The sequence below is a fragment of the Pipistrellus kuhlii genome, unplaced genomic scaffold (assembly GCF_014108245.1).
Source record: "Pipistrellus kuhlii isolate mPipKuh1 unplaced genomic scaffold, mPipKuh1.p scaffold_m20_p_4, whole genome shotgun sequence".
Taxonomy (NCBI): Eukaryota; Metazoa; Chordata; class Mammalia; order Chiroptera; family Vespertilionidae; genus Pipistrellus; species Pipistrellus kuhlii.
Window position 1 is genome coordinate 89125370 of NW_023425540.1, and position 24535 is coordinate 89149904.

Genomic DNA, 24535 nt, shown 5'->3' on the forward strand with positions numbered 1-24535 from the left:
CAGATTCCATGCACCGGGCCTCTAGTGCTGAATATTCGAGTGCTGAGAGTGGGCATCCTTGTCTTGTTCTTGATTTTAGAGGAAAAGCTTTCAGCTTTTCACCATTGAGTATAATGCTGGCTGCAGGCTTGTCATATATGGCCTTTATTATGTTGAAATAGTTTTCTTCTATTCCTATTTTATTAAGTGTTTTAATCAAATGGATGTTGTATCTATCAAATGCTTTTTCTGCATCTATTGATAAAATCATATCCTTTTTATCCTTTCTTTTGTAATGTAGTGTATTACTTGATGAATTTGCATATGTTGAAGCACTCTTGTTCCTCTGGAATGAACCCCACTTGGTTGTGATGTATTATGATTATTTTTTTAGGTATTATTGTATTTCATTTGTTAGTATTTTGTTTAGATTTTTGCATCTGTATTCATCAGAGATATTGGTCTGTAGTTTTCTTTGTGTTATCCTTGTTTGGTTTGGTATCAGGGTTATGTTGGCTTCATAAAATGTGTTAGGAAGTATTGCCTCTTCAATTTTTTTGGAAGAGTTTGAGAAGGATAGGTTTTAAATCTTCTTTGAATATTTAGTAGAATTCACTGGTGAAGTCATCAGGTCCTAGACTTTTATTTTTTGGGAGGTTGTTTTTGTTTTTTTTAAATATATTTTATTGATTTTTCACAGAGAGGAAGAGAGAGGGATAGAGAGTTAGAAACATCGATGAGAGAGAATCAATCAATCAGCTGCCTCTTGCACACTCCCTACTGGGGATGCGCCCACAACCAAGGTACATGTCCTTGACCGGAATCGAACCTGGGACCTTTCAGTCCGCAGGCCGACATTCTATCCACCGAGCCAAACCGGCCCCGGCAATTTTTTGGGAGGTTTTTGATGGTTGTTTTAATATCCTCATTGCTGATGGGTCTATTTAGTCTTTTCCAATTCTCATGATTTAGTCTAGGAAGGTTATATATTTCTAGGGATAAGTTTTCTTCTAATTGCTTCTATTTTCTCAGAGAAACAGGATGTGAGGTCATGAGCTGAGAGTGAGGAGCAGGAGGAGGTGAAAGAGGTTTTGCAGAAAGGAGAAAGTGGGAGAGAGAATGTACGGGGCAATATGAAGCGACTACCAGCCATCCAAGATCCATCCTAGGATCTTGGCCTGGCATTTAAAAATAAGATGGGGGGGGGGGGGGGAGTAGAGAGGTTGGGGAGAGGTCAAGGGGAGAAAAAGGAAACATATGTACTACTATTTGTAATGCTTCAAACAATAAAAAATAAAACAAAAAAAAATAAATAAAAATAAGCCGAAACTGGTTTGGCTCAGTGGTAGAGCGTTGGTCTGCGGACTGAAGGGTCCTGGGTTAGATTCCGGTCAAGGGCATGTCATTGGTTGCGGGCACATCCCCGGTAGGGAGTATGCAGGAGGCAGCTGGTCGATGTTTCTCTCTCATCAATGTTTCTGGCTCTCTATCTCTCTCCCTTCCTCTCTGTAAAATATCAATTAAAAAAAATAAAAAAGAAAGAAAGAAAAGAAAGAAAGAAAGAAAGAAATGCCTAGCACCTCCCCCCCAAAAAAAAGAAAAAAAAAGAAAAAGAAAAAGATCACTTGCCCTTGCCAGTTTGGCTCAGTGGATGTACGGGTTCTGGGTTCGATTCCAGTCAAGGGCACGTACCACGTTTGTAGGCTCTGTCCTGGCCTGGGCCCTGGTCAGGCTGTGTGCAGGAGTCAACCAATCGATGTGCTTCTCTCATATCGATGTTTCTCTCTCTTTTCCACTCTCTCTAAAAATCAATGGAAAAATATCCTCAGGTGAGGATTAACAAAAATAAAAAATAAAAAAGAAATCACTCAGTAAGGTTGTGGGATTTCCTTTTCCCAGCCCTGTTCCACTTGGGGTGGGGGGTAATAGGTGCAGGGCAGGAGGGGTTATTAGACTTGAAAGGGAAAGTGTATGTGAGATGATTATATTGATAGACTATGAATTCTAAGCTAGATAAAGAGGGAAGTGATATATATATTTTTAAAATATATTTTAATTTTTTTTACAGAGAGGAAGGGAGAGGGATAGAGAGCTAGAAACATAGATGAAGGAGAAACATGGATCAGCTGCTTCCTGCACCCCCCCCACGGGGGATGTGCCCGCAACCAAGGCACAGTGCTTGGCTGAAATCGAACCTACAAAGTGAACACTAAGAGTGATGTTGTTGTTGTGGACAGAATAATGCTCGCCCCCCTCCCCGGATATTTATAGCCTAATTCCAGTACTTGTGAATGTTGCCTTACAAAGCAAACTTTGAACATGCTAAGGATCTTGAGATTGGGAAATTATTCTGGATTATTTGGGTGGGTCCAAGGCCATCATAGAAAGGAGGCAAGAGAGTCAGAGAAGACGTGGTGACAGAAGCAGAAGTTGGAGGGACACACTTTGAAGATGGAGGAAGGGCCCATGAGCCAAAAAATCAGGGCCACTTCCCAGAAGTTGGAAAAGGGAAGGAAATACAATCCCCTGTAGAGCTTTCAAAAAGAGCACAGCCCTGCTGACACCTTGATTTAGCCAAGTATAACCCATTTGGACTTCTGACTTCCAGAGAATAAGTGTGTTACTAAGTTTATAGTAATTTAAAACAGTAGCTATAGGAAACTAATACATATAACTTTTAAAAAAATATATTTTAAAATATATTTTATTGATTTTTTTTACAGAGAGGAAGGGAGAGGGATAGAGAGTTAGAAACATCGATGAGAGAGAATCATCGATCAGCTGCCTCTTGCACACCCTCCACTGGGGATGTGCCCACAACCAAGGTACATGCCCTTGACCGGAATCAAACCTGGGACCTTTCAGTCTGCAGACCGACGGTCTATCCACTGAGCCAAACCGGTTTCATCACATATAACTTTTAAAAAACATTTTATTGATTTTTTTACAGAGAGGAAGGGAGAGATAGAAACATGGATGAGAGAGAAACATTGATCAGCTGCCTCTTGCATCCTCCCCGTTCCCCGCCCCCCATGTGCCCACAACTAAGGTACATGCCCTTGACTGAAATAGAACCTGGTACCCTTCAGTCTGCAGGCTTGGTGAGCAGGCCTAAGCTAGCAGTTGGACATCCTTAGGGCTTCTGGCTCAGTGGTGCTCCCCCTGTGGTGGGAGCATACTGTCCACCAGGGGGCAGCTCCTGCGTTGAGCATCTGCCCCCTGGTGGTCAGTATGTATCATAGACCTGTCGTTCTGCTGCTTGGTCAATTTGCATATTGGCCTTTTATTACATAGGATAGGATAATAACAGTAATCCTTGTTATTAGTAGGAGTATTTCAATTAGGAGGTGCCATGTGGGTGGAACCTTGCAGGTGAATGGGATTGAGGAGGGTGGTGGGCAGGAGGCAGGACATTCTAAGGCAGGCGTGGTCTTCTGGAGCCCGGGGCCCACCCTCCAGGAGCCAGGGGAGGACCTGGGGAAAGAGGATGGGGACCTGGTGAGGGTGGTGGCAAGGACAGAAGTTCATTAGCTAGTGTCCCTCCCTTCTCCGCCCCAGGCCAATCAGCCCTGGTAGAAAGCGCGCCCTTGTGGAGGAGCAAGTCTCGCCTTGGTTTCGTGAATGAAAAGCTGCAGCTTTCCCTCCGCCCAGGCCAAGATTCCCGCCGCCCTGCCTCCCCGCCGAGGGGGAAAGTGTGCATGGCGAAGGCTAGGACGGGACCCGGCAGCAGCAGCCACCAGACCTCCCAGCCGCGCTGGCAGCATGCCGCCGGGCCGCTGCCGTCTTGGCCTCCCTCCACGTTTCCCTCCCTGCCGGGGCCCCCGCTTCCTAGGGCAGCCCCAGGATCCGAGGCGCCCGGCGCGCCCCCTTCGCATTCCTCTCTCCAGCTCCGGGATTCCCAGGCTTTGGAGCTGGGCTAGGCGGCCAGAGCCGGGCAGCTGGGCAGGGAGGCAGGGAGGGAGCGAGCGAGGGAGCGAGCGAGGGAGGGCGGGAGGCAGTAGGCTGGCCGGCCTCCGAAGCCGGCCCCAAGTTGCATGTGGGAAGCGGTGGCTGTGACGCAAGTTTCCAGGGGGCCCCGAGCTCGGAGGGAGCGCGCCAGAGCGGCTCCACTCTGTGCAGTTACAATCGTAAAAAGCGAAGAGCCCCGAGCAGCACCCCAGGCCGCCTTCCCCGGCCCCTCGGCGCGTCCCCCGCCCTCGAGGGCCGCCCAGCGCCAAGACCCTGCCCTGGGCAGTCCCCGCGGACCCCGGCCGCACTGGCTGGGTTCCCCCGCGGTGGCTGGCTTTTTTCTTCTTTTTTTTTTCTCCTCCCCAACGCTTGCCAACCTGTCAGCTGATGGACCTCATCACCCATAGTGGCGCATGTAGCTCAGCCGCAACTCGCTCCATTCACGCCGTGCCTTCCCAGTCCACCCGCAGCCCCCCGCTTCTCGCGCCGGGGGGAGGCCCACGGATCCCGGCGGCCCCTCGCCCACGGGGGCCCAAGCCCTTCTCATCACGACTGTGCGCCGCTGGGGGGGGGGGGGGGACCGCTGCAAATAGTCCTTTGTTTACATGCAATTCCTTACTCCGCGGAAGGAGGCCGGGGGAGTGCTGAGTTTTCACCAGCTGTTTCCCGCCTTGAAACAGACATCTGATCAGCTGCAAACACACACACACATACACGCGCCCGGGGAGGCAGGCCGGAGAGACCTCCCTCTCGCCCCTCCCGCCCGCCTCCCTCCCCTTGCCGCCGCCGCCGCCGCCGCCAGCATCTGGGACCGGCCGATTCTGCACCACCGTCCGGCGCTGCCCTTTGATTCGGATTTCCATCTTGCATTCTCCGGCGGACCGCGGGACCCGGCTCGTGCAGAGGAGGGGGGCCGATCGCTATGGAGTATTTCATGGTGCCCGCTCAGAAGGTGCCCTCTTTGCAACATTTCAGGAAAACAGAGAAAGAAGTGATAGGAGGGCTCTGTAGGTGTGTACTTCTCCCCTTACCCCCTCTCCCCTTCCTACAACTGCAGCCCCGGGCGAGCCAGCCCGAGTGGGCGCGTGTGTGCGCACGCATGGCCCGCGCCGCCAGCCCCGCTCGCTTTTCTTAGCCGCCCGGGCAGTTGCAGCCCCGCACGCCGATCTCGCGCCGCCCGGGAACCCTCCTCCCTCGGAACGTGGGGGCCCCGAGCGGTCCCGGTCACTTTTGTCCGCTGCAGGCGGGCGAGTCGCGACGTTTGTAATTGCAAACAGACCCACGTGGTTCTGCAGCAATCCCGGCCATGCTTGGTGCTGGTGGCTTCCCTCCCCACCCCGCGCGTCCTCTTCCCCCCTCCCGCATTGGCTTCCTTCCTTTCCCTCTTTCCTCGCTGACTCCGGGTAACCCCTCCAAGGGGATCTGGGGGGGCCCGAGGCGCGTGGGGGGCCGCGGGCGGGCAGCTACAATGCAGCCACGCCGCGGCTCGGGGCGTGGGGGGGGGCGGGGAGCCGGGTGGTGTGCCCGTTTGCAGGACGGAGTTCTGCGGCGGGGGGTGTGCTCGCGGAGGGGTAGAGGGGTGGGTGGGACCCTAGGGACTCGCGCGGGGAGCCGGGAGCGCCGCGGACCCGGGCACGTTGCGGCCGCTGCTTGCTCGCTTGCCGCCCGGGCGCTGTTTACTAGCGAGGCCTGGACGTGACTCTGCAGCCCTCTTGGAGTAGGCGGACCTCCGCGCGCCGCCTCTCGGGAGCTGTAGTTCTCCGCGGCCCTCCGGCGCGGCATTGTGGGAGTTGTAGGCGCTCCCGGGCCACGCTTTCCCCCCGCACAAAGCTCAGCCGCTCGCTGGCGGGACAGGCGAGGCGGGCCAGGTGGGGGAGCTTTTGGGATGAGTGGGTACCAGGTGCCGCGCCGAGTCTCACAGACCCTGCACGTAGGTCTCTACCGCAAACTTTCCCACACCTCGTTCTCCCCCCGCCCCTCGCCAGAAACCGAAAGCGGCGGGCTCCCAGCGGGGCGAGTGGGTGGGTGGTCAGAGGGCCGCGGCTCTCCGCTCCTTTACGGATTGGACCCGGGTTGTTACAGAAGCCACTTTACTACAATAGCTTGACCTGCTTGCTCCAGATCCTCCTTTTACAAAGGGCGATGAGTTCACGCACCACTCCCACCAGAGTCACCCTGGACACTTGTTAAAATGCCGATGTCCGCAACTCCGGTGGCTAGAAGGGAGGGCCCGGCCATCTGTATACTGAACGCCCCCCGGGGGACGGCACAGCTTCGTGGGGGGTTCTCCCGCCTGCCCGGCTGGGACTTGCAGTCTCTTTCCTGAGGCGCTGCTCTAGGAGGGAAATGGCTCCCTAGGGTTGAGGCCACGTGCTCTGCCGCCAGGGAAGCTAGGCGTGGATATGGAGGAGGTGGAGCCCCAGATGGGGTGGCTCAGGCTGGTGAACACCGGGCGCTGCAGGTTGCCGGGAAGGTTGCTGCACGTGTACTCCCACCCCCACTCCCCTCAACTTCACTCTCACCTCAACTACTCTCACCTCAACTACTCTCAACTACAAATTCTGAAGCGTGGCCCCGGCGCGCCTACATAGCTGTAAAACATAAAATAATAATAATAATAATAATAATAATAATAATAATAAAAATAAATTCTGAAGCTCTTAATATATCCTAGGGACTTGTTTAGCTAGATTTTCTCCCCCCCCATATATATATTTTATTGATTTTTCACAGAGAGGAAGAGAGAGGGATAGAGAGCCAGAAACATCAATGAGAGAGAATCATCAATCAGCCGCCTTCTGCACACCCCCACTGGGAATGTGCCTGCAACCAAGGTACATGCCCTTGGCTGGAATCGAACCTGGGACCTTTCAGTCCGCAGGCAACGCTCTATCCACTGAGCCAAACCGGTTTCGGCTTTAGCTAATTTTCTTAATTGACTTGTCAGACTCCTGAGTTAAGAGTAGCCTTATGACTCCTGTGTGGGATGAGGACACAGGCTTGGAAAGGGAACAGTTACAGCAAGTGGTGGGGCTGGGACTTGAACCCTGGCCCAGGGCCCTGCTCTTAGTCTCTGTTCTTAGCCCCTCCTGGGAAAATGCTGCGGGTTGCTGGGAGGAGGGCTGGGCAGTGAGGGGAAGGGTTGAGCTGCTCTAGATGCCAGAGGGGACATTGACAGTCCTGCCACTGGGCAGACTTGTCCCTAGCCCCCCTTAGAGGAATCCATTTGTCCCCCCAGGGGCCAAGTGCTTAAGGTGGCAGGACTCCCCTGCAGGGCTGGGCACGGGGACACCTCAGCCCGCCTTGCTGGGAGACACTTGTCAGTCTGTGCACTGGGTGTGGAGTTGGGGCCTCTAGGCTTGTTCATTTTTACTTATTTATTTATTACCGTATTTTCCGGAGTATAAGACGACTTTTGAAACGAAAAAAAGTCAACCGGGCTTTTTCAGAGGTCTGAATTCAGGTCTCAGCAGAGGGAACAAGAAAAGAAGATGGATAGAAAGCAGCTCTCTTGGAAATCTAGGATGGCACTATACCACCGCCCTAGCAGGCTTTTTACTAGAACACAGTGTAGCTTCGGGTACAGAACATGTATAATTTGCATGCATAAAAAGCCTGCTTGGATTGGCCAGAGCCAGAGAGGCGGTCTATTAAAAAAAACTGGTGTTGCCTCGGAAGTGGGGGGTAGTCTTATACAGCGAATATAGGCCTAAACCTATGTTTTAACTGTAAAATTAGGGGGTTGTCTTATACGCCGGAAAATACGGTAATTACTTGTTTATTTTTTACCAGTTTAGCACTTTATTTTTAATCCTCACCCAAGAATATTTTTCCATTGATTTTTAGAGGGAGTGCAAGAGAAAGGGAAAGAGAGAAATATTGGTGTAAGAGAAACATCGATTGGTTGCCTCCTGCAGGAGACTCCACCTGTGCCCGGGCTGTGGAGAAACCTTCAACTGAAGTACATGCCCTTGACTGGAATTGGACCTGGGACCCTTCAGTCTGCAGGCCAGGGCTCTATCCACGGATCCAAACGGGCCAGGCGGTTTGTTCATTTTTAGAAGGGATTGTGGGGTGAGGTCGGAGACCTGTCGAAGATGGAGGTTGTGGGTCGGACAGGATCTTCTGGCCAGGTGGACTTAACTTTTCAGACTGGTAGACCTCGTTCCATTCTTTGGACTAGGAGGGCTCCCTGCCTCTTCAGAGGGACCCTCTCCAGTCTCTTCCCCTACCCCCCTGCACAGCAGGACCTATCAAGCTTGTAGTTTGGACCTCTCACTTCACCACGCTTAGGCTGTGTAAAATAGAGCACCTTGAAGTATGGCTTCGCAGAAGGAAAGTGCCTGGTGGTTGTTAAATGGCTCTCAGCCCTGGCCGGGCAGCTCAGCTGGTTAGAGCATCATCCTGATATGCCAAGGTTTTGGGTTTGATTCCCAGTCAGTGTACATATAAGAATCAACCAATGAATGCATAAGTGAAAACAAAGCCATGTTTCTCTTTAAAAAAATAAAATAAAATAAAAGAGCCCTGGCCAGTGTTTCTAAGTGGTTAGAGCATTGGCCTGTGCACTGGAGGGTCTTGGGTTTGATTCCCGGTCAAGGGCACGTACTTGGGTTGCAGGTTCGATCCCCGGCCCAAGTTGGAGCGCGTGTGAGAGGCAACCAATTGATGTGTCTCTCTCACATCAATGCTTCTCCCCATTCCTCCTGCCATTCCATTCTCTGAAAATCAAGGGTGAGGATTAACAATAACAAAAAAAGCTCTCAAACTCTGAGAAGCAGGAGTTTAGGGATTGCCTCCGTGAGGAAAGAGACAAATTGCTCTTAGAAGAAGTTAGAAATCAATTAGGGGCTTTAGAATATGTGTTGGACGCCTGATCTAGTCCTTACAAGGCATCTGCTCTGTGCCAGGGTCCAGGAACTCACAGAGAACCAGAACGGGCCTCGGCCCTGAGTTTGTAATCTCTCAGTTCTCCTGGAGTCCTGAGTATGGACCCTGGGAAAATAAGGCATCCTGTTAGCCTCAATCTCTCTCTTTTCTCCTTTTTAAACTTCACTATGGCCCTATGACACAGTGAGGCAGTATTTCCTCATTTAACAGATGGGGAGACTGGGGCTTTGACAGATGAAGTGGCTGGGTTTGGGGTCCGGCAGTGAGTAAATGTGCATTTGTACCCACTGAGAGCAGGGCTTCCTCTGAGGGGCCGGGGAAGCTGTGAGGAGGAGGTGTTTCTGATGGGAACAGCCTGGATGTGGTGTGTTCTGTGAATGAGGGCAGGAGTGCAGGCTGGTTGGAGCGGACGGGGTGGGGGCGGGGAGGAGAGAGTGAGGGGAGGAGGGTCCTATGGGTAGAAACAGCTGGGATGGGTGAGGGCCCCGGGTGCTTCATTATCTGCTGCAGAGAGAAGGATGAGTACCTTGGGCATCCTTGGTGAGGGTTGTCTTCCTCCCTCCTGTCCTTTGGATTATGGGAGAAATCCTGTGTGGCTCTCTCACCTCTGATCGTTGAGTGTCAGGTGTGTGAGTGACTTCGGGACCGTGTGAAATGAGAGTTGTCAGTGGCTAATTTGAGGCTGGAGCCTGACAGGGTGTCTAAGGAGGATGGGGGTACTGCCCTTGGATTGAGAGAGAGGGACAGGTTCAGGCCAAGATCTAGACTTCCCTGCCCCGAGCCTCTGGTTGGGATGCTGCTGTTGTTCCCAGAGGGCTTTCTGAGGGTACTCTGGTTGTGGGTGGGCTGCTCTGGTCTTGGCATCTGAGGCTGGGTAGGTGCCTTCCCTTATTCCCGAGGCAAAGCAGTCCTTGGCCAGGCCCAGGAGACTGTTGGAGGGCGTTTGGACCTTGAGAGCTTGTTTGGAGGTTCTAGCAGGGGAGCACAGCTACCGGTCCTCTCCTCTTGGGGGAAAGTCGTCCTCTTCGACCGAGCGCGCAGCTTCGGGAGGGACGCACATGGATCAGTGAGGGAGGAGGGGGACACCCGCCTAGCCAGCCAGATCAGCCGAATCAACCCTGGCGATCAATGGGGTGACAGATGTCGCAGCCAGATTGCCCTCACATCCGTTGGAGGGCATTTGGGGAAGGAAGAGAAGCAAAGAGATATTTGGTGTTAGTGGACTCAGGCCATCTTTGCTGCTCACTTGGGGGCTCTGAAGTTGATGGGGAGGTGTGCAGGACTTTTACAGTTACTGTAAGTCATGTTTACATCTACAAAACTCTAAAAAAAAAAAAAATGCAAAAATGCTTTAATGCATTTGTAGTATTAGCTGGTAATTGCAATTAGTCAATCTTTATTGGAACCCCTGGTTGGCCAGCACTCCACCAATCAGAATCCCTGGCTAGGCAGCATTCCACCAATCAGAACTGGTTGGCAGCATCCTTGATTACTTGCATCTATTAAAGAAGCTGTCAGCTGGCTCTGGCCTGATTGACTGAGTTAGCTGAGCCTGGACCTGTGCACTGAGAGGTGGCTGGTTGATTTCCAGTCTGGGCACATACCTGGTTTGTGGGCTTGATCTCCAGCAGAGGGTGTGCAGGAAGCAGCCAATAGATCTGTCTTCCCTCCCTCCCTCCCTCCCTCCTTCTCTCCCTCCTTTCTTCCTCTAAAAGCAATGAAAACAGCCCTAGCTGGTTTGGCGCAGTGGATAGAGCATCTGCCTGCGTACTGAAGGGTGTCAGCTTTGATTTTGGTCCAGGGCACATGCCCAGGGTTGCAGGCTCGATCCCTAGTGGGGGGCAGGCAGGAGGCAGTCAATCAATGATTCTCATCATTGATGTTTCTCTCTCTCCCTTTCCCTCTCCCTCTCTGAAACCAATAAAAATACATATTAAAAAAAATAATAAAAGCAATACAAACATTAAAAAAAAAAAAAAGGAGTCTGACAGCTTGGCTCAGTGGTTGAGCATCGACTAGGAATCAAACTGGTCAGGGCACATACCTGGGTAATGGGCTCCATCCCGGGTGGGGCATGCAGGAGGCAGTCGATTGATGATTCTCATCATGGATGTTTCTATCTTGCTCTTCCTTCTTGGAAATCAATAAAAATATCTTTTTAAAAAGAAAAGAAAAACAAATGGTCATCTGGTACTTCCAGGACGATTTAGGTAAGTGAGAATGGGAAAGTCTTTTTTTTTTTTTTTTTTTTTAATATATTTTATTGATTTTTTTCAGAGAGGAAAGGGGAGAGATAGAGTTAGAAACATCAATGAGAGAGAAACATCGATCAACTGCCTCCTGCACCCCTCCCACTGGGGATGTGCCCGCAACCAAGGTACATGCCCTTGACCGGAATTGAACCCGGGAACCTTCAGTCTGCAGGCCGACGCTCTATCCACTGAGCCAAACCGATTTTAGTGAGAATGGGAAAGCCTTGGTGGCAGCCCAGGTCCCCCCGGAACTGTAGTTTTGGGGAGAAGTCTTTTCTGGGACTTCAGTCTGCACTAGGTTACCCAGCAGCCGGTTCCTGAGCCAGGAGGCTGGGCTGGTGGACTTGGTGTTGAAGAGGACAGGATGGAACATCTGGACGAGGCAGGCTGGTGACTTTCAATGAGCCAGACAAATAGGCCCCGCCCCCTGTCCTCTGGGAACTTCCATCTGAGAAACGTCCAAACCACCGGTGGTTTCTGCAGTCTTCTTTGGGCTCCTCCATTTGTGGACACCCTGAGGAGGTGGGAGAAGCAGAGGGTTGGCTCCCCAGAGCTGAGATTTCATGGGCAGATGAGCTGGCTTGGGGGGCCCAAGTCAGGGTTTCGGGGTGCTGCCTCTTGCTGCCATCCACAGGGCTCTGATACACAGTGGGCTCTGTGTGAGCCATCAGCAGAGGGTGCCATCAGCTGGTGGGGAAAGAGTGTGAGCTTGGTGCTGCAGGAGCCTGCTGCTCCCTGGACTGGCTGCCTGACCTCGGCCATGTCCTCCCCCTCACAGGCCCCTGGACTCCTCATTGCAATAGGATGAGGCAGACGCCTCGCTGGGTTTCTGTGAGAGACAGAGGGAAACGTAAGGTTCTGTGCATGCTCATCGGAGTGAAGGTGATGGCAGGGCATTCCTGTGCTTCGTCCTTTCTGCAGGGTCACCGTCACCTGTTGGTTGGGATGTGCTGCTCTGGGGCAGTGCAGAGCCCAGTATACTCTGTGGGGAGGCCTCTCAGGGCTAATAGCAGGGTCCTGAGGTCCAGGTTCAAGTCCCAGCCCCAACACTTGCTGAGCTAGATCTTTTCCAGTCCTTTGTGTCGTCATCCCACCCAGGAATTATGGGCCACATAACTCAGAGGAAGATTATGACAATTCAACGAGAAAAATCCCAGCAAAATGAGTCCTTAGCACAGTGCAGTAAAAACTTTAAAAAACACCCACACCTCATTAGTCTGGTGCTAGGCCCTCCGGGTAAGCCTTTGTGAGGCCTGGCTCTTAAGGTGGCTCAGGGGTGGTCGTGGGGCTCCTTTTTTGACTCCTTATTACTTGGATCTGATCTAGCCTTTGGGCATCACCTGGGGGAACCCAGGGACTAGGTGAGTGGGGTTCTCCCCTTGTCACTCCTGAGGGGGAGGAGGATGTTGCTACACCCAGTCATCCGGTGGTTTGGCGTCCTATGGACGTTTCCATCTTTTCTTGCCCCAAAGGTTCTCGACTTTAGTGCCTCCCAGAAGCTCTATGATTGGCGCCTACAGGAGCCTGCTTGCCCCAAAGGCCCACCCATCATAGAGCTTCTGGAAGGCACTGCCAGGCCCAGGAGCCTGGACTCCGTTCTAATCCACCTTCGCCTAAAGGTGGGACAGACCTCTGCACATCGGGTCTCTGACTGCACCTACTCTGGCCGCGTGAGTGACCTCCACTGCAGGGCAGGGCTCTGGGAGAAGTCAGATTCCTGGCCGTCTGGCGTTAACACTGTGTTCCTCCCCTCTAGGAGCCCTCAGCCCTATCTATAAAGGGGTGGTCACGGACCCCCTTCACAGCACTGACATTTGGAGGCCTTGCGCTCTTGGGAGCGGGGTGGGGGGGGCATGGCGACCCTGGGGGAACTGGTGGAGGAGAGGTCTTGTCTCGACCCTGAGCAGCAGCTATGGAGCTGGCTCCTGGCTCATCCCCGGGAAAGGCTGAGGCACAGGAAGGGGCAAGGACAAACCAGGGGCCTGAGGGAGCTGAGGTGGGACCAGTGGGGTGGGCTGTGGGTCCAGGAAGGGCCTCAGCTGTCTCCAGCCATTGAAGATGGTTTCCCTCTTGGTTTTCAGGTAGATTCCTTTCTGCCTGGGGCTGGTCATGGGGGCCTGGCATAGGAGGAGAGCTGTGAGCCCAGGCTCCCCATCTATGGAAATGGGCTCCCCAGAGTCCTTTCCCCGTTACCTCAGACCCAAGGCTGCGAGCCCAGGCACAGGGGGAGAGGGGACGCATCAGGAAGAAGCCAGGGCTGTGGCTTTGGGTGGGGTCAGTGGCCTCTTCTGGGAGACTAACATCTGGAAGCCATCAAGCCAGGGGCGGGCGGGCGAGGGGGGGGGCGTGTTGCCCAGAGGGCCGGGAAGGGGAGGCCACACAGAGGCCCACCCCTTGGGAGAGTGGCTTTGGGCCCACAGTCCCTGTTGTCGCCTCTGCCTACCATCGCCTCTCAGCCCACAGCCTCACTCCCTTCCACTGGCTGCCTTCTCTCTCAGCCCGCAGGCTGCTACTCCTACAACACGCAACACAAAATGGGCAGTCACATTGCCCATTGCATGCTGGGAGCCTTGCTTCTCTGGCCCAGGGTGGTCTGCCTCTTGGAGTAGGTGTGCGTGGAGAACTGTCCCCAGGGGTGGTTGGCTTGGCATCCCTTCCCTGGAGTGAGAGCTACCTGTGCTGTCTTTGGAGTCTTACGCAGGGTAGCTGGGGGCTTGCCTAGGAGCTTGTGGCTGGAGATGTGGCTGTGGGGGTTCACAGGGAGGATGATGTCTTCTTCAGCCTCCAGCCTGTGACTCTGAAGGAGGTGGTCCAGGTGCATAGCAAGAGGCTCAGAGGAGTCCCAGGAGCAGGTGTCTCCAATTGTCACCCTGGTCCACCTGCATCAGAATCACAGGGATGCTAGCTAGCCCTGTAGGGTTCGGGCCCCTCTCAGACCTGTTGGCTGGGAACCGGGACATGCGCAGTGACTTTGATACCCAGGTATCGCAGAGCACACTGTTCCATCACCCTCCTGATCTGCTGGGGTGTCTCGGGTCTGGCATCCTTTGCAAGGGGAGAAATAGAAATACAAGCTGGAGGTGAACTGTTGAAGACAGGGGCCCTTTGGGGACAGGGCGTGGAGGACACCTCGCCTGAGCATGTCCCTGCCTTCCTTGGCCAGTCTTGCCAACATTCCACTGACCCCCGAGACTCAGCGGGACCAGGAGCGGCGGATTCGGAGGGAGATTGCCAACAGCAACGAGCGGAGGCGCATGCAGAGCATCAATGCAGGCTTCCAGTCCCTCAAGACCCTCATCCCCCACACAGATGGAGAGAAGCTCAGCAAGGTGGGCGCGGGCCGGGAGGGCTTCCTGGAGGAGGTGGAGGGGAAGGACGTGGGCTTCTGTAGACGCCGCCGGCTGGGGCCCCTGACTCGTCCCTCCCGCCCTCAGGCGGCCATTCTCCAGCAGACGGCGGAGTACATCTTCTCCTTGGAGCAGGAGAAGACCAGGCTTCTGCAGCAGAACACGCAGCTCAAGCGCTTCATCCAGGTAGCCCCTGCAGAGGCCTCCCGTCACCTCCGCACCCGCCCTCCTCCCGGCCCCTCTCCCTGGCATGGGCGAGACGGCTCACCACTGGCCTGGGGCTCTGAGGCTACAGGCCCCACCCTCCCCACTGGCACACCCACCTCAGGTACTTGCCTTCCTGCCTGGGCTCCAGCGTACCCATCCGTGATGTGCAGTTGAGTGGCGAGCAGGTCCGTCCTGCCTCTGGTTCTAGCCTGTGGCCGCTGTTGGGTTTGCAGAGCGGGGCTCCCAGTGCCAGAGCCCCCCGGGTTGACAGCTTTGGGGGAGTCTGTGACGGAGCCCTCCAACTTCCCCACTGATGGTGGTGATACGAGGGTGTCGGGGCACACTCCTCACCTACTCCCTGGGGCCCCCAGGAGCTGAGCGGCTCGTCCCCCAAGCGGCGGCGGGCGGAGGACAAGGACGAGGGCATCGGCTCGCCGGACATCTGGGAGGACGAGAAGGCGGAAGACCTGCGGAGGGAGATGATCGAGCTGCGGCAGCAGCTGGACAAGGAGCGCTCGGTGCGCATGATGCTGGAGGAGCAGGTGAGGCGGGCAGCGGGGTGGGGGGTTCCAGTCCCCTCTCTCCCTTCCCTCCTGTCCCTGCTTCCCTTGAGCGCCTGCTTTGTGCCAGGTTTAGGAGGAGGGGGTGGGGGTCCCGCGGGGATTGAGCCAGGTAGCTTCCCTACCTTCAGGAGTCACCATCTGTGTTTGGATGGGAGGATTAGGTAAAGGACCTGACACTGTAAAAATGCAGCTGTGACAAAGGGCTGGCAGGAAGCATGGGCATTGGGAGGGGGGTCCGGACTGGTTCTGCCCCACAGCTTCTCTGTCGAAGTGACTTGAGCCGAGGATGGGAGGTTGGCCAGGGGTGGGTCCAGTCTCACCATTAACAAGGCAGAGAGGGGAGAAGGGTCCTGCAGGCAGAAGGAAGAGCATGAGCAAAAGCCATGAGGCTGGAGGGAGGGAGTGAAGGAGAGAGGGAGATGGCATGAGGGGATGAGTCAGAGAGGGCCTGCTGGCTATGGTAGGACTTTGGTCTCTTCCCCAGGATGACAGGCTCCTGATCGGGTTTGCGGCAGGAGTAAATGGCCTGTGTGGCAAGGGCAGAGCATGGGGAGGCTGGCCGCGGCAGCCCCGAGGGCCTCGCACTGGAGGTGGTGCGAGGGTGTGGTCCGGGCCCCGCCCCTGAGCCTGCTCTCCCCCCAGGTTCGATCGTTGGAGGCCCACATGTACCCTGAAAAGCTCAAGGTGATTGCACAACAGGTGCAGCTGCAGCAACAGCAAGAGCAGGTGCGACTGCTGCACCAGGAGAAGCTGGAGCGGGAGCAGCACCTGCGGACCCAGGTGGGTGGCGGCCTCGGGAGGGGCTGTGGGCTATGGCAGGGCAGGGCCTACATCGTAATAATGCAGACATTCTTGGTTCCCAGGAATCTTAGAGACATTATGACATGAATCCTTGTAGAAGCCCTTTGAGGCTGTTCTACTGATCAGGAAATTGAGGCACAGAAAGGCTAAATAACTTGAACCCTGGCTTTCTAAATCCAGAATCTGTATTCCTGACCCCACTGCATTCGATGTCGGAGTGCTTGGTGCCAGACAGTGAAGGGGCCACAAGGTCTTGGGTGTCTGGGAGCCCCTCTTTTTTTTTTTTTTTTTTTTAAAATCAATCTTTATTGTTCATATTATTACACAGGTTCCTCGTTTCTTCCCCCCTCCACCAGGTTCCCACCCCACCCTCTGCCCCCTCATCCTCATCCATTGGTGCACAGTTTATGTTCAGTCTCTTCCTCCCTCCCTTTCCCCGATAGTAAATCCCTTTTCAGATAGCAAATCTGTTACTTAGCATTTTCTCATATCAATAATACCTCCACATGCCCAATGATACACTTCACACAAAAGACATTTCCTAATAGGACAACCAGCCTCATCCAGGCCCCACCCAAGGCACTCACAGATCAACATCCCAGGACTATACTAACTCAACACATCCAGATCTAAGCCTTCATCACTTGATTCAGCAGACCCTCAAGTTCCCGCAAAAGTTTCCAGCCGTGTCTGAGAGGCAGCCGTGGGGCAGGGGCAGGCGAGGAGCGAGCTGTTTTGGGCCAGGCTGCTCCGGGCCTGGCCTCTGTTGCTCTGGTTCGTTCCACAACCAGCTGCTCCGTGTCTGGTCACTGCCGCTCCTGACCCAGTTGCTCTGGACTTGGCTGTTGCTGCTACAGGCCTGGCCACACCCGACTCGGCTGCTCTGGGCCCAATTGCTCCGGGCCCGGTCGCTCCGGGCCTGGCTGCTCCCAGCCTGACAGCCGCTTCTCCGGGCCTGGCCGCACCAGACCCGGCTGCTTCGGGCCTGGCCGCTCCCAGCCTGGCAGCTGCTGCTTCGGGCCTGGCCGCACCGGACCCGGCTGCTCCGGGCCTGGCCGTGGGAGCCCCTCTTTAGGCTGCCTTTGCTGCGTAAAATAAGGGAGGCCAAACTGGCTGGCCTCCCGTGAGTGGTCGGCGGAGGCTGTCTCGAAGGAATGGGCAGAGGGAGATGGCTTTGGAGGGCATCCTCTACCCTCTGTGACCTCCCGACGGGAAGGGGAAGCTTCCTGAGCCTTTGGAGAGAGACTGAGAGCTTCTGTCTCACAGCTCCTGCCCCCTCCGGCCCCCACCCACCACCCCACGGTGATCGTGCCGGCCCCGCCGCCCCCTGCCTCCCACCACATCAACGTCGTCACCATGGGCCCCTCCTCGGTCATCAACTCTGTTTCCACGTCCCGGCAAAATCTGGACACCATCGTGCAGGTACCTGGTCTCGGGAAGGAGGCAGCCTGTAGGGTTGTCCTCTGGGAACAGGCACTTTGGGAGACATTAGAAAGCAGGAACTGAAGGGGAATGAGACAGGGCTTGTGTGCGGAAAGGTTGGGAAGCTGGGTGTATGTGTCTGTCTCCCTTTCTGTTTGCAGGGATTGGAGGGGGAGCTCTGTGACGGTGAGGGGTGGCGATGGGGGACAGGATGCCCCAGAAAATCTTGTTTCTTCCCTCCACGTGGGGTTTGATGAGAGGGTCTTTTGCTACTGGAGTTCCCGGCTTCCAGAATTCCTACATCCAGCTCTTGGTCCAGAACTTCCTCTCACCTCCATCTTCCAGGACCTGAGATGGGAATGGAGGTGGCAGCAGCTGGGAGGGTGACAGTTAAGCCTCCTACAGAGGAGGAAGAAACGAGATGCCAGCTCTGTGCGTCAGGCCTAAAGGCACTGCTGTACACAGCCTGGGGCAGAGACCCCTGGGGTGTCCCAGTGGCATCATCTATATATATAAAAGCCTAAGCGACTGTTTGACTGTTTGACCATTGGACTGGGAGCTATGATGTGCACTGACCACCAAGGGGCAGACACTCAGTGCACAGGCATGGAAACATGGGACAGACTGATGAATCTCAGAGGGAGGGTGGGAAGAGATTAACCAAAGATCTTATATGCGTACTAGAGGTACAGTGCATGAAATTTATGCACAGGTAGGGTCCCAAGCAGCTGCTGGTTGCCGGCCACTGGCCAGAGCCTTCCTTTGTTCCACACTGCCCCCTTGTGGTCAGCGCATATCATAGCAAGTGATGGAACTCCTGGTCAGTCAAACTCCCAAGGGGACACTTTGCATATTAGGCTTTTATATATATAGACTAGAGGCCTGGCTTCATATACTGGTGGCGTCCCTCGGCCTGGCCTGCGGGGATCGAGCCAAAACCAGCAGTCCGACATCCCCCAAGGGATCCCAGATTGTGAGAGGGTACAGGCCAGGCCAAGGGATCCCACCGGTGCATGAATCTGTGCACTGGGCCTCTGGTAAAAGAAATAAACAACTAAACCAAAAATAGTCTGTCAAGCTCTGCTGCACATAATTCCAGCAAATTGAATCATAAAATTAATAACAAAGACCTATCAGTGAAGAGGCTAACTTTGAAATATATAAATAAGTGAAAGACGCTGGTGACCTTCAAGCTGACCTGCACTGTCGTCTCGAAGGGGTTTTTCAGCTCAGCAAAGGGGTTTACTAACCCTGACTCTGGCAGACCACCTGCTGCTCTACCGGACTTATTTCTGGACCTTTCTGGTGTGTGTTTGTGTGTGTATGTGTGTGTGTGTGTGTGTGTGTGTGTGGAGATGGTGGCTGTCTGTGTTCCTCCATCCATCCTCACCACAGCCTGTCCCCCCCAGGCGATCCAGCACATCGAGGGCACCCAGGAAAGGCAGGAGCAGGAGGAGGAGCAGCGGCGAGCTGTAATTGTGAAGCCAGTCCGGAGCTGCCCGGAGGCCCAGGCTTCTGACACTGCCTCTGATTCGGAGGCCTCGGACAGCGACACCATGGACCAGAGCCGGGAGGAGCCGGCTGGGACCGGGGGGCTTCCCTGACCACCCCCCAGCCCTCCTCTCCCTTCTTGGGGTTAGAGGGGGCCGGGACAGCCACGGGAATACATGCGGGCCAGCGAGTGAGGAATTTTTACAAAATTACAATGTCATTTGGGTCTCTTTTATGACCTCTTTTTCAATACTGTAAATCAACCTTTGAGTGAAGGCCACCCAGCCTGAGGTACGGGGGGCTGGGGTGGTGGGTGTGTGGGAGCACCGGGACACCTGGGGCTGGCCTCACCCCGGGGGCTGGGGGAGCTGACACTTGAGGTGCCTGGCCTCTCTCTGCCAAAAAGCATTTTTTTTTTTTTTCATTTAAACATGTTTTTAAGAACAGGGAAAATCAAAACCCCAACATGTTTCTGCCCTCCCCAGAGCCAGCTCTATGACCGTTAGTTTTTACCCCCTTGCCTCCTCTGTTTGGTTTTCTTCTTTCTCTAAGCACTTACCGGGCTGGGGGTCTGGCTGGGTCAGGACACTCTGGGGGTCCGGGGTGGAAGTTGCTTCTCCGTTGGGGTTTGCTGCTGCCCTTTTGCCCTGTCCTTCCTTCCCTGCCCCACCTCAGCTCTAGGATTTGCCACTCTCCACCACCCACCAGCTGACCTCCACCTCTCCCTCCAGGTTTCCCGTCTTCGACCCCCAGAAATGTCTTTGTCTCTCTGTTTTGTTTGTTGGGTTTTTTCTTTTTCCCCCCCTTTGTTTGTTTTTATTGTTTTTTCTTAATTTTTTTGTTTTGTTTTTTTTATAACAATTTTGAGGTCTTTGTGTTCAAGGAGAGCTATTATATTTTGTTAAGAAAGTGTGTGTGGGGGGAACCAAGAGGCCACCATGCCTTTATAAAGAAAAAAAATAAAGTTTGTACTTTGTTTTTTAGATTGTGTCTCCTGGATGTGTAATATGCTATGTTGCTGGACTAGATAGAGTATGGGATGCTATGTGGACCCACCAGAGGGCATTATATGTGGGTGAGCTCATGGTGACTCCCCCAACTTGTGTGTGGTGTTGCAATGAGAAATCAGGATCCTTACAGTTGCTGGGGTTACTCTGGGCATTCTGCCAAGATGGTATTGGGGGGTGGGAGGAGTGGCTCCCCGTTCCTTGTTGGGGAGCAAGGAGAAAATGAACAGCCAAGCCACAGACTCTGTCTCCTAGAGAAAGGACACAGGCTCAGGGTTCCTGGTTGATATCTAGGCTTGGCTACTTTTTCAACTTGTGTAACCTCCCTGAAGTTCAGCCTCATCTATAGGAGGGAAAGACTCCCTCATGGTGCGTTTAAGAACTCAGGACCTGGAGTTGGTCTGCAGTAGTCAGTTCTACTTTGGGCAAGCCATATATATTAATTAGAGGCCTGGTGCACTTTTGTGCACCAGTGGGGACCCTTGGCCTGGCCTGCGCAATTGGGCTGAACCCAAGGGGGTCCCGGATTGTGAGAGGGCACAGGCCAGGCCAAGGGACCCCACTGGTACACAATCAGGGCCAGGAGGCATGTGGGAGGTTGGCCAGCTGGAGAGGGACTGTGGGAGGGCTCCAGGGAATGTCCAGCCCATCTCGATCAGTCCCGATTGGTTGGACCCCAGCAGCAAGCTAACATACCAGAGCATTTGCCCCCCCGTGGTCAGTGCATGTCATAGCAACTGGTTGACTGTCTGTCCCCTGGGGGTCAGTGCACATCATAATGAATGGTTGAGCTGCCTTAGCATATCATTAGCATATTACACTTTGATTGGTTGAACGGATGACTGGACACTTGGCATTGTTAGGCTCTTATTATATAGGAGATATAATATATAATTCGTGCACGGGGTGGGGGGGTGTCTCAGCCTGGCCTGCGCCCTCTTGCAGTCTGGGAGCACATCTGTAGCACTACCACAGAGGTGCTTTGCTGTGCAAACCAGCCATGAGCCTGGCTTCTGGCTGGTGGCGCTCCCTCTGCGGGAGCGCACTGACCACCAGGGAGCAGTTCCTGCGTTGAGCATCTGCCCCCTGCTGGTCAGTGTGCGTCATAGTGATCAATCATTCTGCCATTTGGTCGATTTGCATATTAGACTTTCATTATGTAAGATATATACTAGAGACCTGGTGCACAAAATTCGTGGGTGGGGGTCCCCTCAGCCCGGCCTGTGCCCTCTTGCATTCCTGGAGACCTTTGGGGAAACTCCCTGCCCCCCATTACACGAATTTTGTGCACCAGGCCTTTAGTATATATCTATATCTACTATATATCTATATATGTGTATAAAGATTATTTTTAGAGAGAGTAAGGGAGAGAGAAACAATGAAAGATGTGTACATAGAATGATGCTCAACCAACTGAGACATGCTGGCCAGGGCGCCACTTATATTTGAACCTGCTTCCTTTTTTGAAAGTTGGGAATAATAAATAAATCAGGGAATAATAATGGCACAAAGCAATGCATATTGTGGGTGGGGGGTGAGAGTTGTGCTTTTAAGTCCTTAATCCTCTATGACCAAAGAACATTTTACAATGTATTCTTCGCCTGCTTTTTCTGGGATTCACACTGTGCCAGGTCCATGGGGACTGAGGCCAGAGTGTAATAACCAATTCACTTCTCAGCCCACAATGAATGCCTCCAGACATGAACTTGTTGAATAGAAAGGCAGATGGGTGCCTGCATTTTTAAGAACTTTTATACATTTTTAAAGGTGAAATTCACAATAAAATCAACCATTTTTTAAAATATATTTTATTGATTTTACACAGAGAGGAATTGAGAGGGACAGAGAGTTAGAAACATCGATGAGAGAGAATCATTGATCAGCTGCCTCCTGCACACCCCCCACCGGGGATGTGCCCGCAACCAAGGTACATGCCCTTGACCGGAATCGAACCTGGGACCCTTCAGTCCGCAGGCCGATGCTCTATCCATTGAGCCAAACCGGTGCCGGCTAAAATCAACCATTTTTAAAGGCAATAATTCAATGTGGCATTTAGTACATTGATAATGTTGTGCAACCATTATCTCTAGTTCCAAAACATTTCCATCACTCCAAAATGAACCTCTTAACACTGCAAAACGGACCACTTACTAATTACTCCATTTTCCCACTACTCTTCTCCCAGCCTCCACCAACCGCCAATCTGCTTTCTGTTTTCTTTGGTGTTTGTAAAAATTATAACTAATTTACATTTGGAAAAATTCACACTTTTAGTTTTTGGTTGTGAGTTTTGACAACAGTTGTATAAACACCACCAACCATCACAATATAAAGTTCCCTCATTCCGCATTCCCTCCAATTCCTTTGTGGTCCACCAGCTCCTGGTAATCACTGAGCTATTCCTACAGGTTTGCCTTTTCCAAAATGTTGTAAATAGAATCATGTAATATTTAGCCTTTTTGAATCTGGATTCTTTTACTTAACATTGTAACTAAATTAGGGGTGTACCTAACTAAATTTACAAAAGTTGATTGCGTGTTTGAAGAGACTACGCTAGAGTCTGGGCGGGGACGCCCCTTCCCAAGGCCAATCTAGCGGCCCCTTTTGGCCCGGTGCAGGGCTGGCCCACGGGCTCCGTGCAGTTCCTAAGAGAGTCAACAGAGGGCGCTGCGGCCCCGGAACACCTGGTTCCGCGCCTACAGGCCAGAGGCGGGGCTTAGCACGGGGCCAGGAAAGTCCTCCGCCCCGACGTGCCTGGAGGCCGTAGGCGGTCTCACCAACGGGCAGCGGAAGTCGGAGGTACCGCCTCTGGCCCCGCCTCCCCGCCTCGCCCCGCGGGGCGCTTAGGGTGCGCATGCGCTTCGGCACCCCCGTCCGTCTGGCGCGCGCTGGTCGGTCAGCGCGCGCCCACGCACGCCCGGCGCCTCATGCCACAGAAGTGCGGCTCCGGCGAGTCTTCCGCTCGGAGGCGCTCGCTGACTTCCTTCCGCAGCTGCCAGCGCCCCCGGAGGACGTGCGGCGCAGCGCCGGCGGGTGGGGCCTGCGCTGTGGGACGGAAGTCCTGCGCGCCGCACACGTGACGAACCGCGGTGTAGAGGCCGCGGTATAAAGTGTGACAATTTCAGTAACTGGTAGAGTTGTCAAAAGGGGAATGCAGGAGGCCGAAGGTGGTAAAGAATTATGCATTTATTTCTAAGAACAGAAGGGCTGAGATAAAAAAGGCTTCAACGGGGCAGGGCAGGGCAGGGGAGCGGGATGTGCATGTCTCTTGTAAAGGTCAGTCAGACTAACCCGGCGTCCACTGCAAACCCGGTGAGGCGGTTTCCTGGAAACTGAAGGCCTCTAATCATGCAACAAATCGTTGGGAGGGTCAAGAGCCCCAAGGAGGGCATAATGGAGCGCAAGAATGAGCCTAATGGTAGCATGACTTTAAACCCACCTATCAGGACAGATGAGGAATGTAAGAAACTATGCACAAGGTGTGTCACAAGGTGTGCCGGAGTGCGTCATGCTAGGCCACTCCTGTGCCATGGGTCCAGGGTCAGGAGCCTGGCCCAGGGCAGCGGCTGCACGTGGAACAGTGCAGGGCCAGACCTGGGAGCACGGGGTGGTCGGAAAGTGCAGCAGTGCCCTGCGGGAGTGCAGACACTGGCCTGGGAGGAGGAGGGAGAACATGAAGATGTGGGAATGTTACCAAACTCAAGGGGTTTGCTGCGTGGGTTGCAATAGTCAAAAAGGAGATGTAGTTATCACAAGGTAGTTTTACTTGCAGCAAGTAAAGGAGACAGGAGGTTCTGCCTTCTACAGGAGGGGCTTAGCTATTGCTTATGCACACTATCTGTTCAGTTATAGGTTGACTTCTTTATACTTGGCTACTTTTATTTTATTTTTTTTAAATACAGTTTTCATTGTCCATTTCATGACATTTAAAAAAATATTTTATTGATTTTTAACAAAGAGGAAGGGAGAGAGATAGAAACGTCGATGAGAGAGAAACAGCCAGCTGCCTCTTGCACACCCCCTACTGGGGATGTGCCCGCAACCAATGTACATGCCCTTGACTGACATTGAATCTGGGACCTTTCAGTTCGCAGACCGACGCTCTACCACTGAGCCAAACCAGCTTTGGCTATACTTGGCTACTTTTAATTTTAATTTAATTTTAATTTTAAGTGTTTAAATATATTTTTGTTGATTTCAGAGAGGAAAGGAGAGGGAGAGAGAGAGATATAGAAATATCAGTGATGAGAGAGAATCATTTATTGGCTGCCTCCTGCACACCCCACACATGGGATTGAGCCCACAACCCAGGCATGTGGCCTGACCAGGAATCGAATTGGGACCTCCTGTTTCATAGGTTGATGCTCAGTCACTGAGCCATGCCCACTGGGCTGTACTTGGCTACTTTAAAAAAATTATTTAAAAAAATTTTTTATTGGCCGAAACCGGTTTGGCTCAGTGGATATAGAGCAACGGCCTGTGAACTGAAAGGTCCCAGGTTCGATTCCGGTCAAGGGCATGTACCTTGTTTGCGGGCAATATCCCCAGTGGGGGATGTGCAAGAGGCAGCTGATGGATGTTTCTCTCTCATTGATGTTTCTAACTCTCTATCCCTCTCTCTTCCTCTC

The 24535-nt window shown here is 53.3% G+C and overlaps 1 protein-coding gene and 1 long non-coding RNA gene across 7 annotated transcripts in view; one reads left to right on the forward strand and one right to left on the reverse strand.

The window, feature by feature from the left end:
• TFAP4 (transcription factor AP-4) overlaps positions 1 to 19883 on the forward strand; it is a 41124-nt gene extending 21241 nt beyond the window's left edge. For 3 of the 6 annotated variants that reach the window (XM_036410265.2, XM_036410266.2, XM_045571337.1), the window contains 6 exons: positions 14233 to 14398; positions 14504 to 14602; positions 14995 to 15165; positions 15829 to 15966; positions 17254 to 17409; positions 18819 to 19883. In XM_036410265.2, coding sequence (XP_036266158.1) covers positions 14233 to 14398; positions 14504 to 14602; positions 14995 to 15165; positions 15829 to 15966; positions 17254 to 17409; positions 18819 to 19013 — 925 coding nt within the window. In that variant the 3' untranslated portion in view covers positions 19014 to 19883. Of the gene's footprint in view, positions 1 to 4708; positions 4939 to 5602; positions 5858 to 14232; positions 14399 to 14503; positions 14603 to 14994; positions 15166 to 15828; positions 15967 to 17253; positions 17410 to 18818 lie in introns of those variants that run through there. The other 3 variants (XM_036410262.2, XM_036410268.2, XM_045571338.1) reach the window with 3 other exon arrangements.
• Positions 1896 to 2875, reverse strand: LOC123651172. Its single transcript, XR_006739701.1, has 2 exons — positions 2831 to 2875; positions 1896 to 2174 (listed from the first exon to the last, which is right to left on the reverse strand). It is a non-coding gene; the product is annotated as an uncharacterized LOC123651172 (long non-coding RNA).
• Positions 19884 to 24535: the final 4652 nt, after the last annotated feature.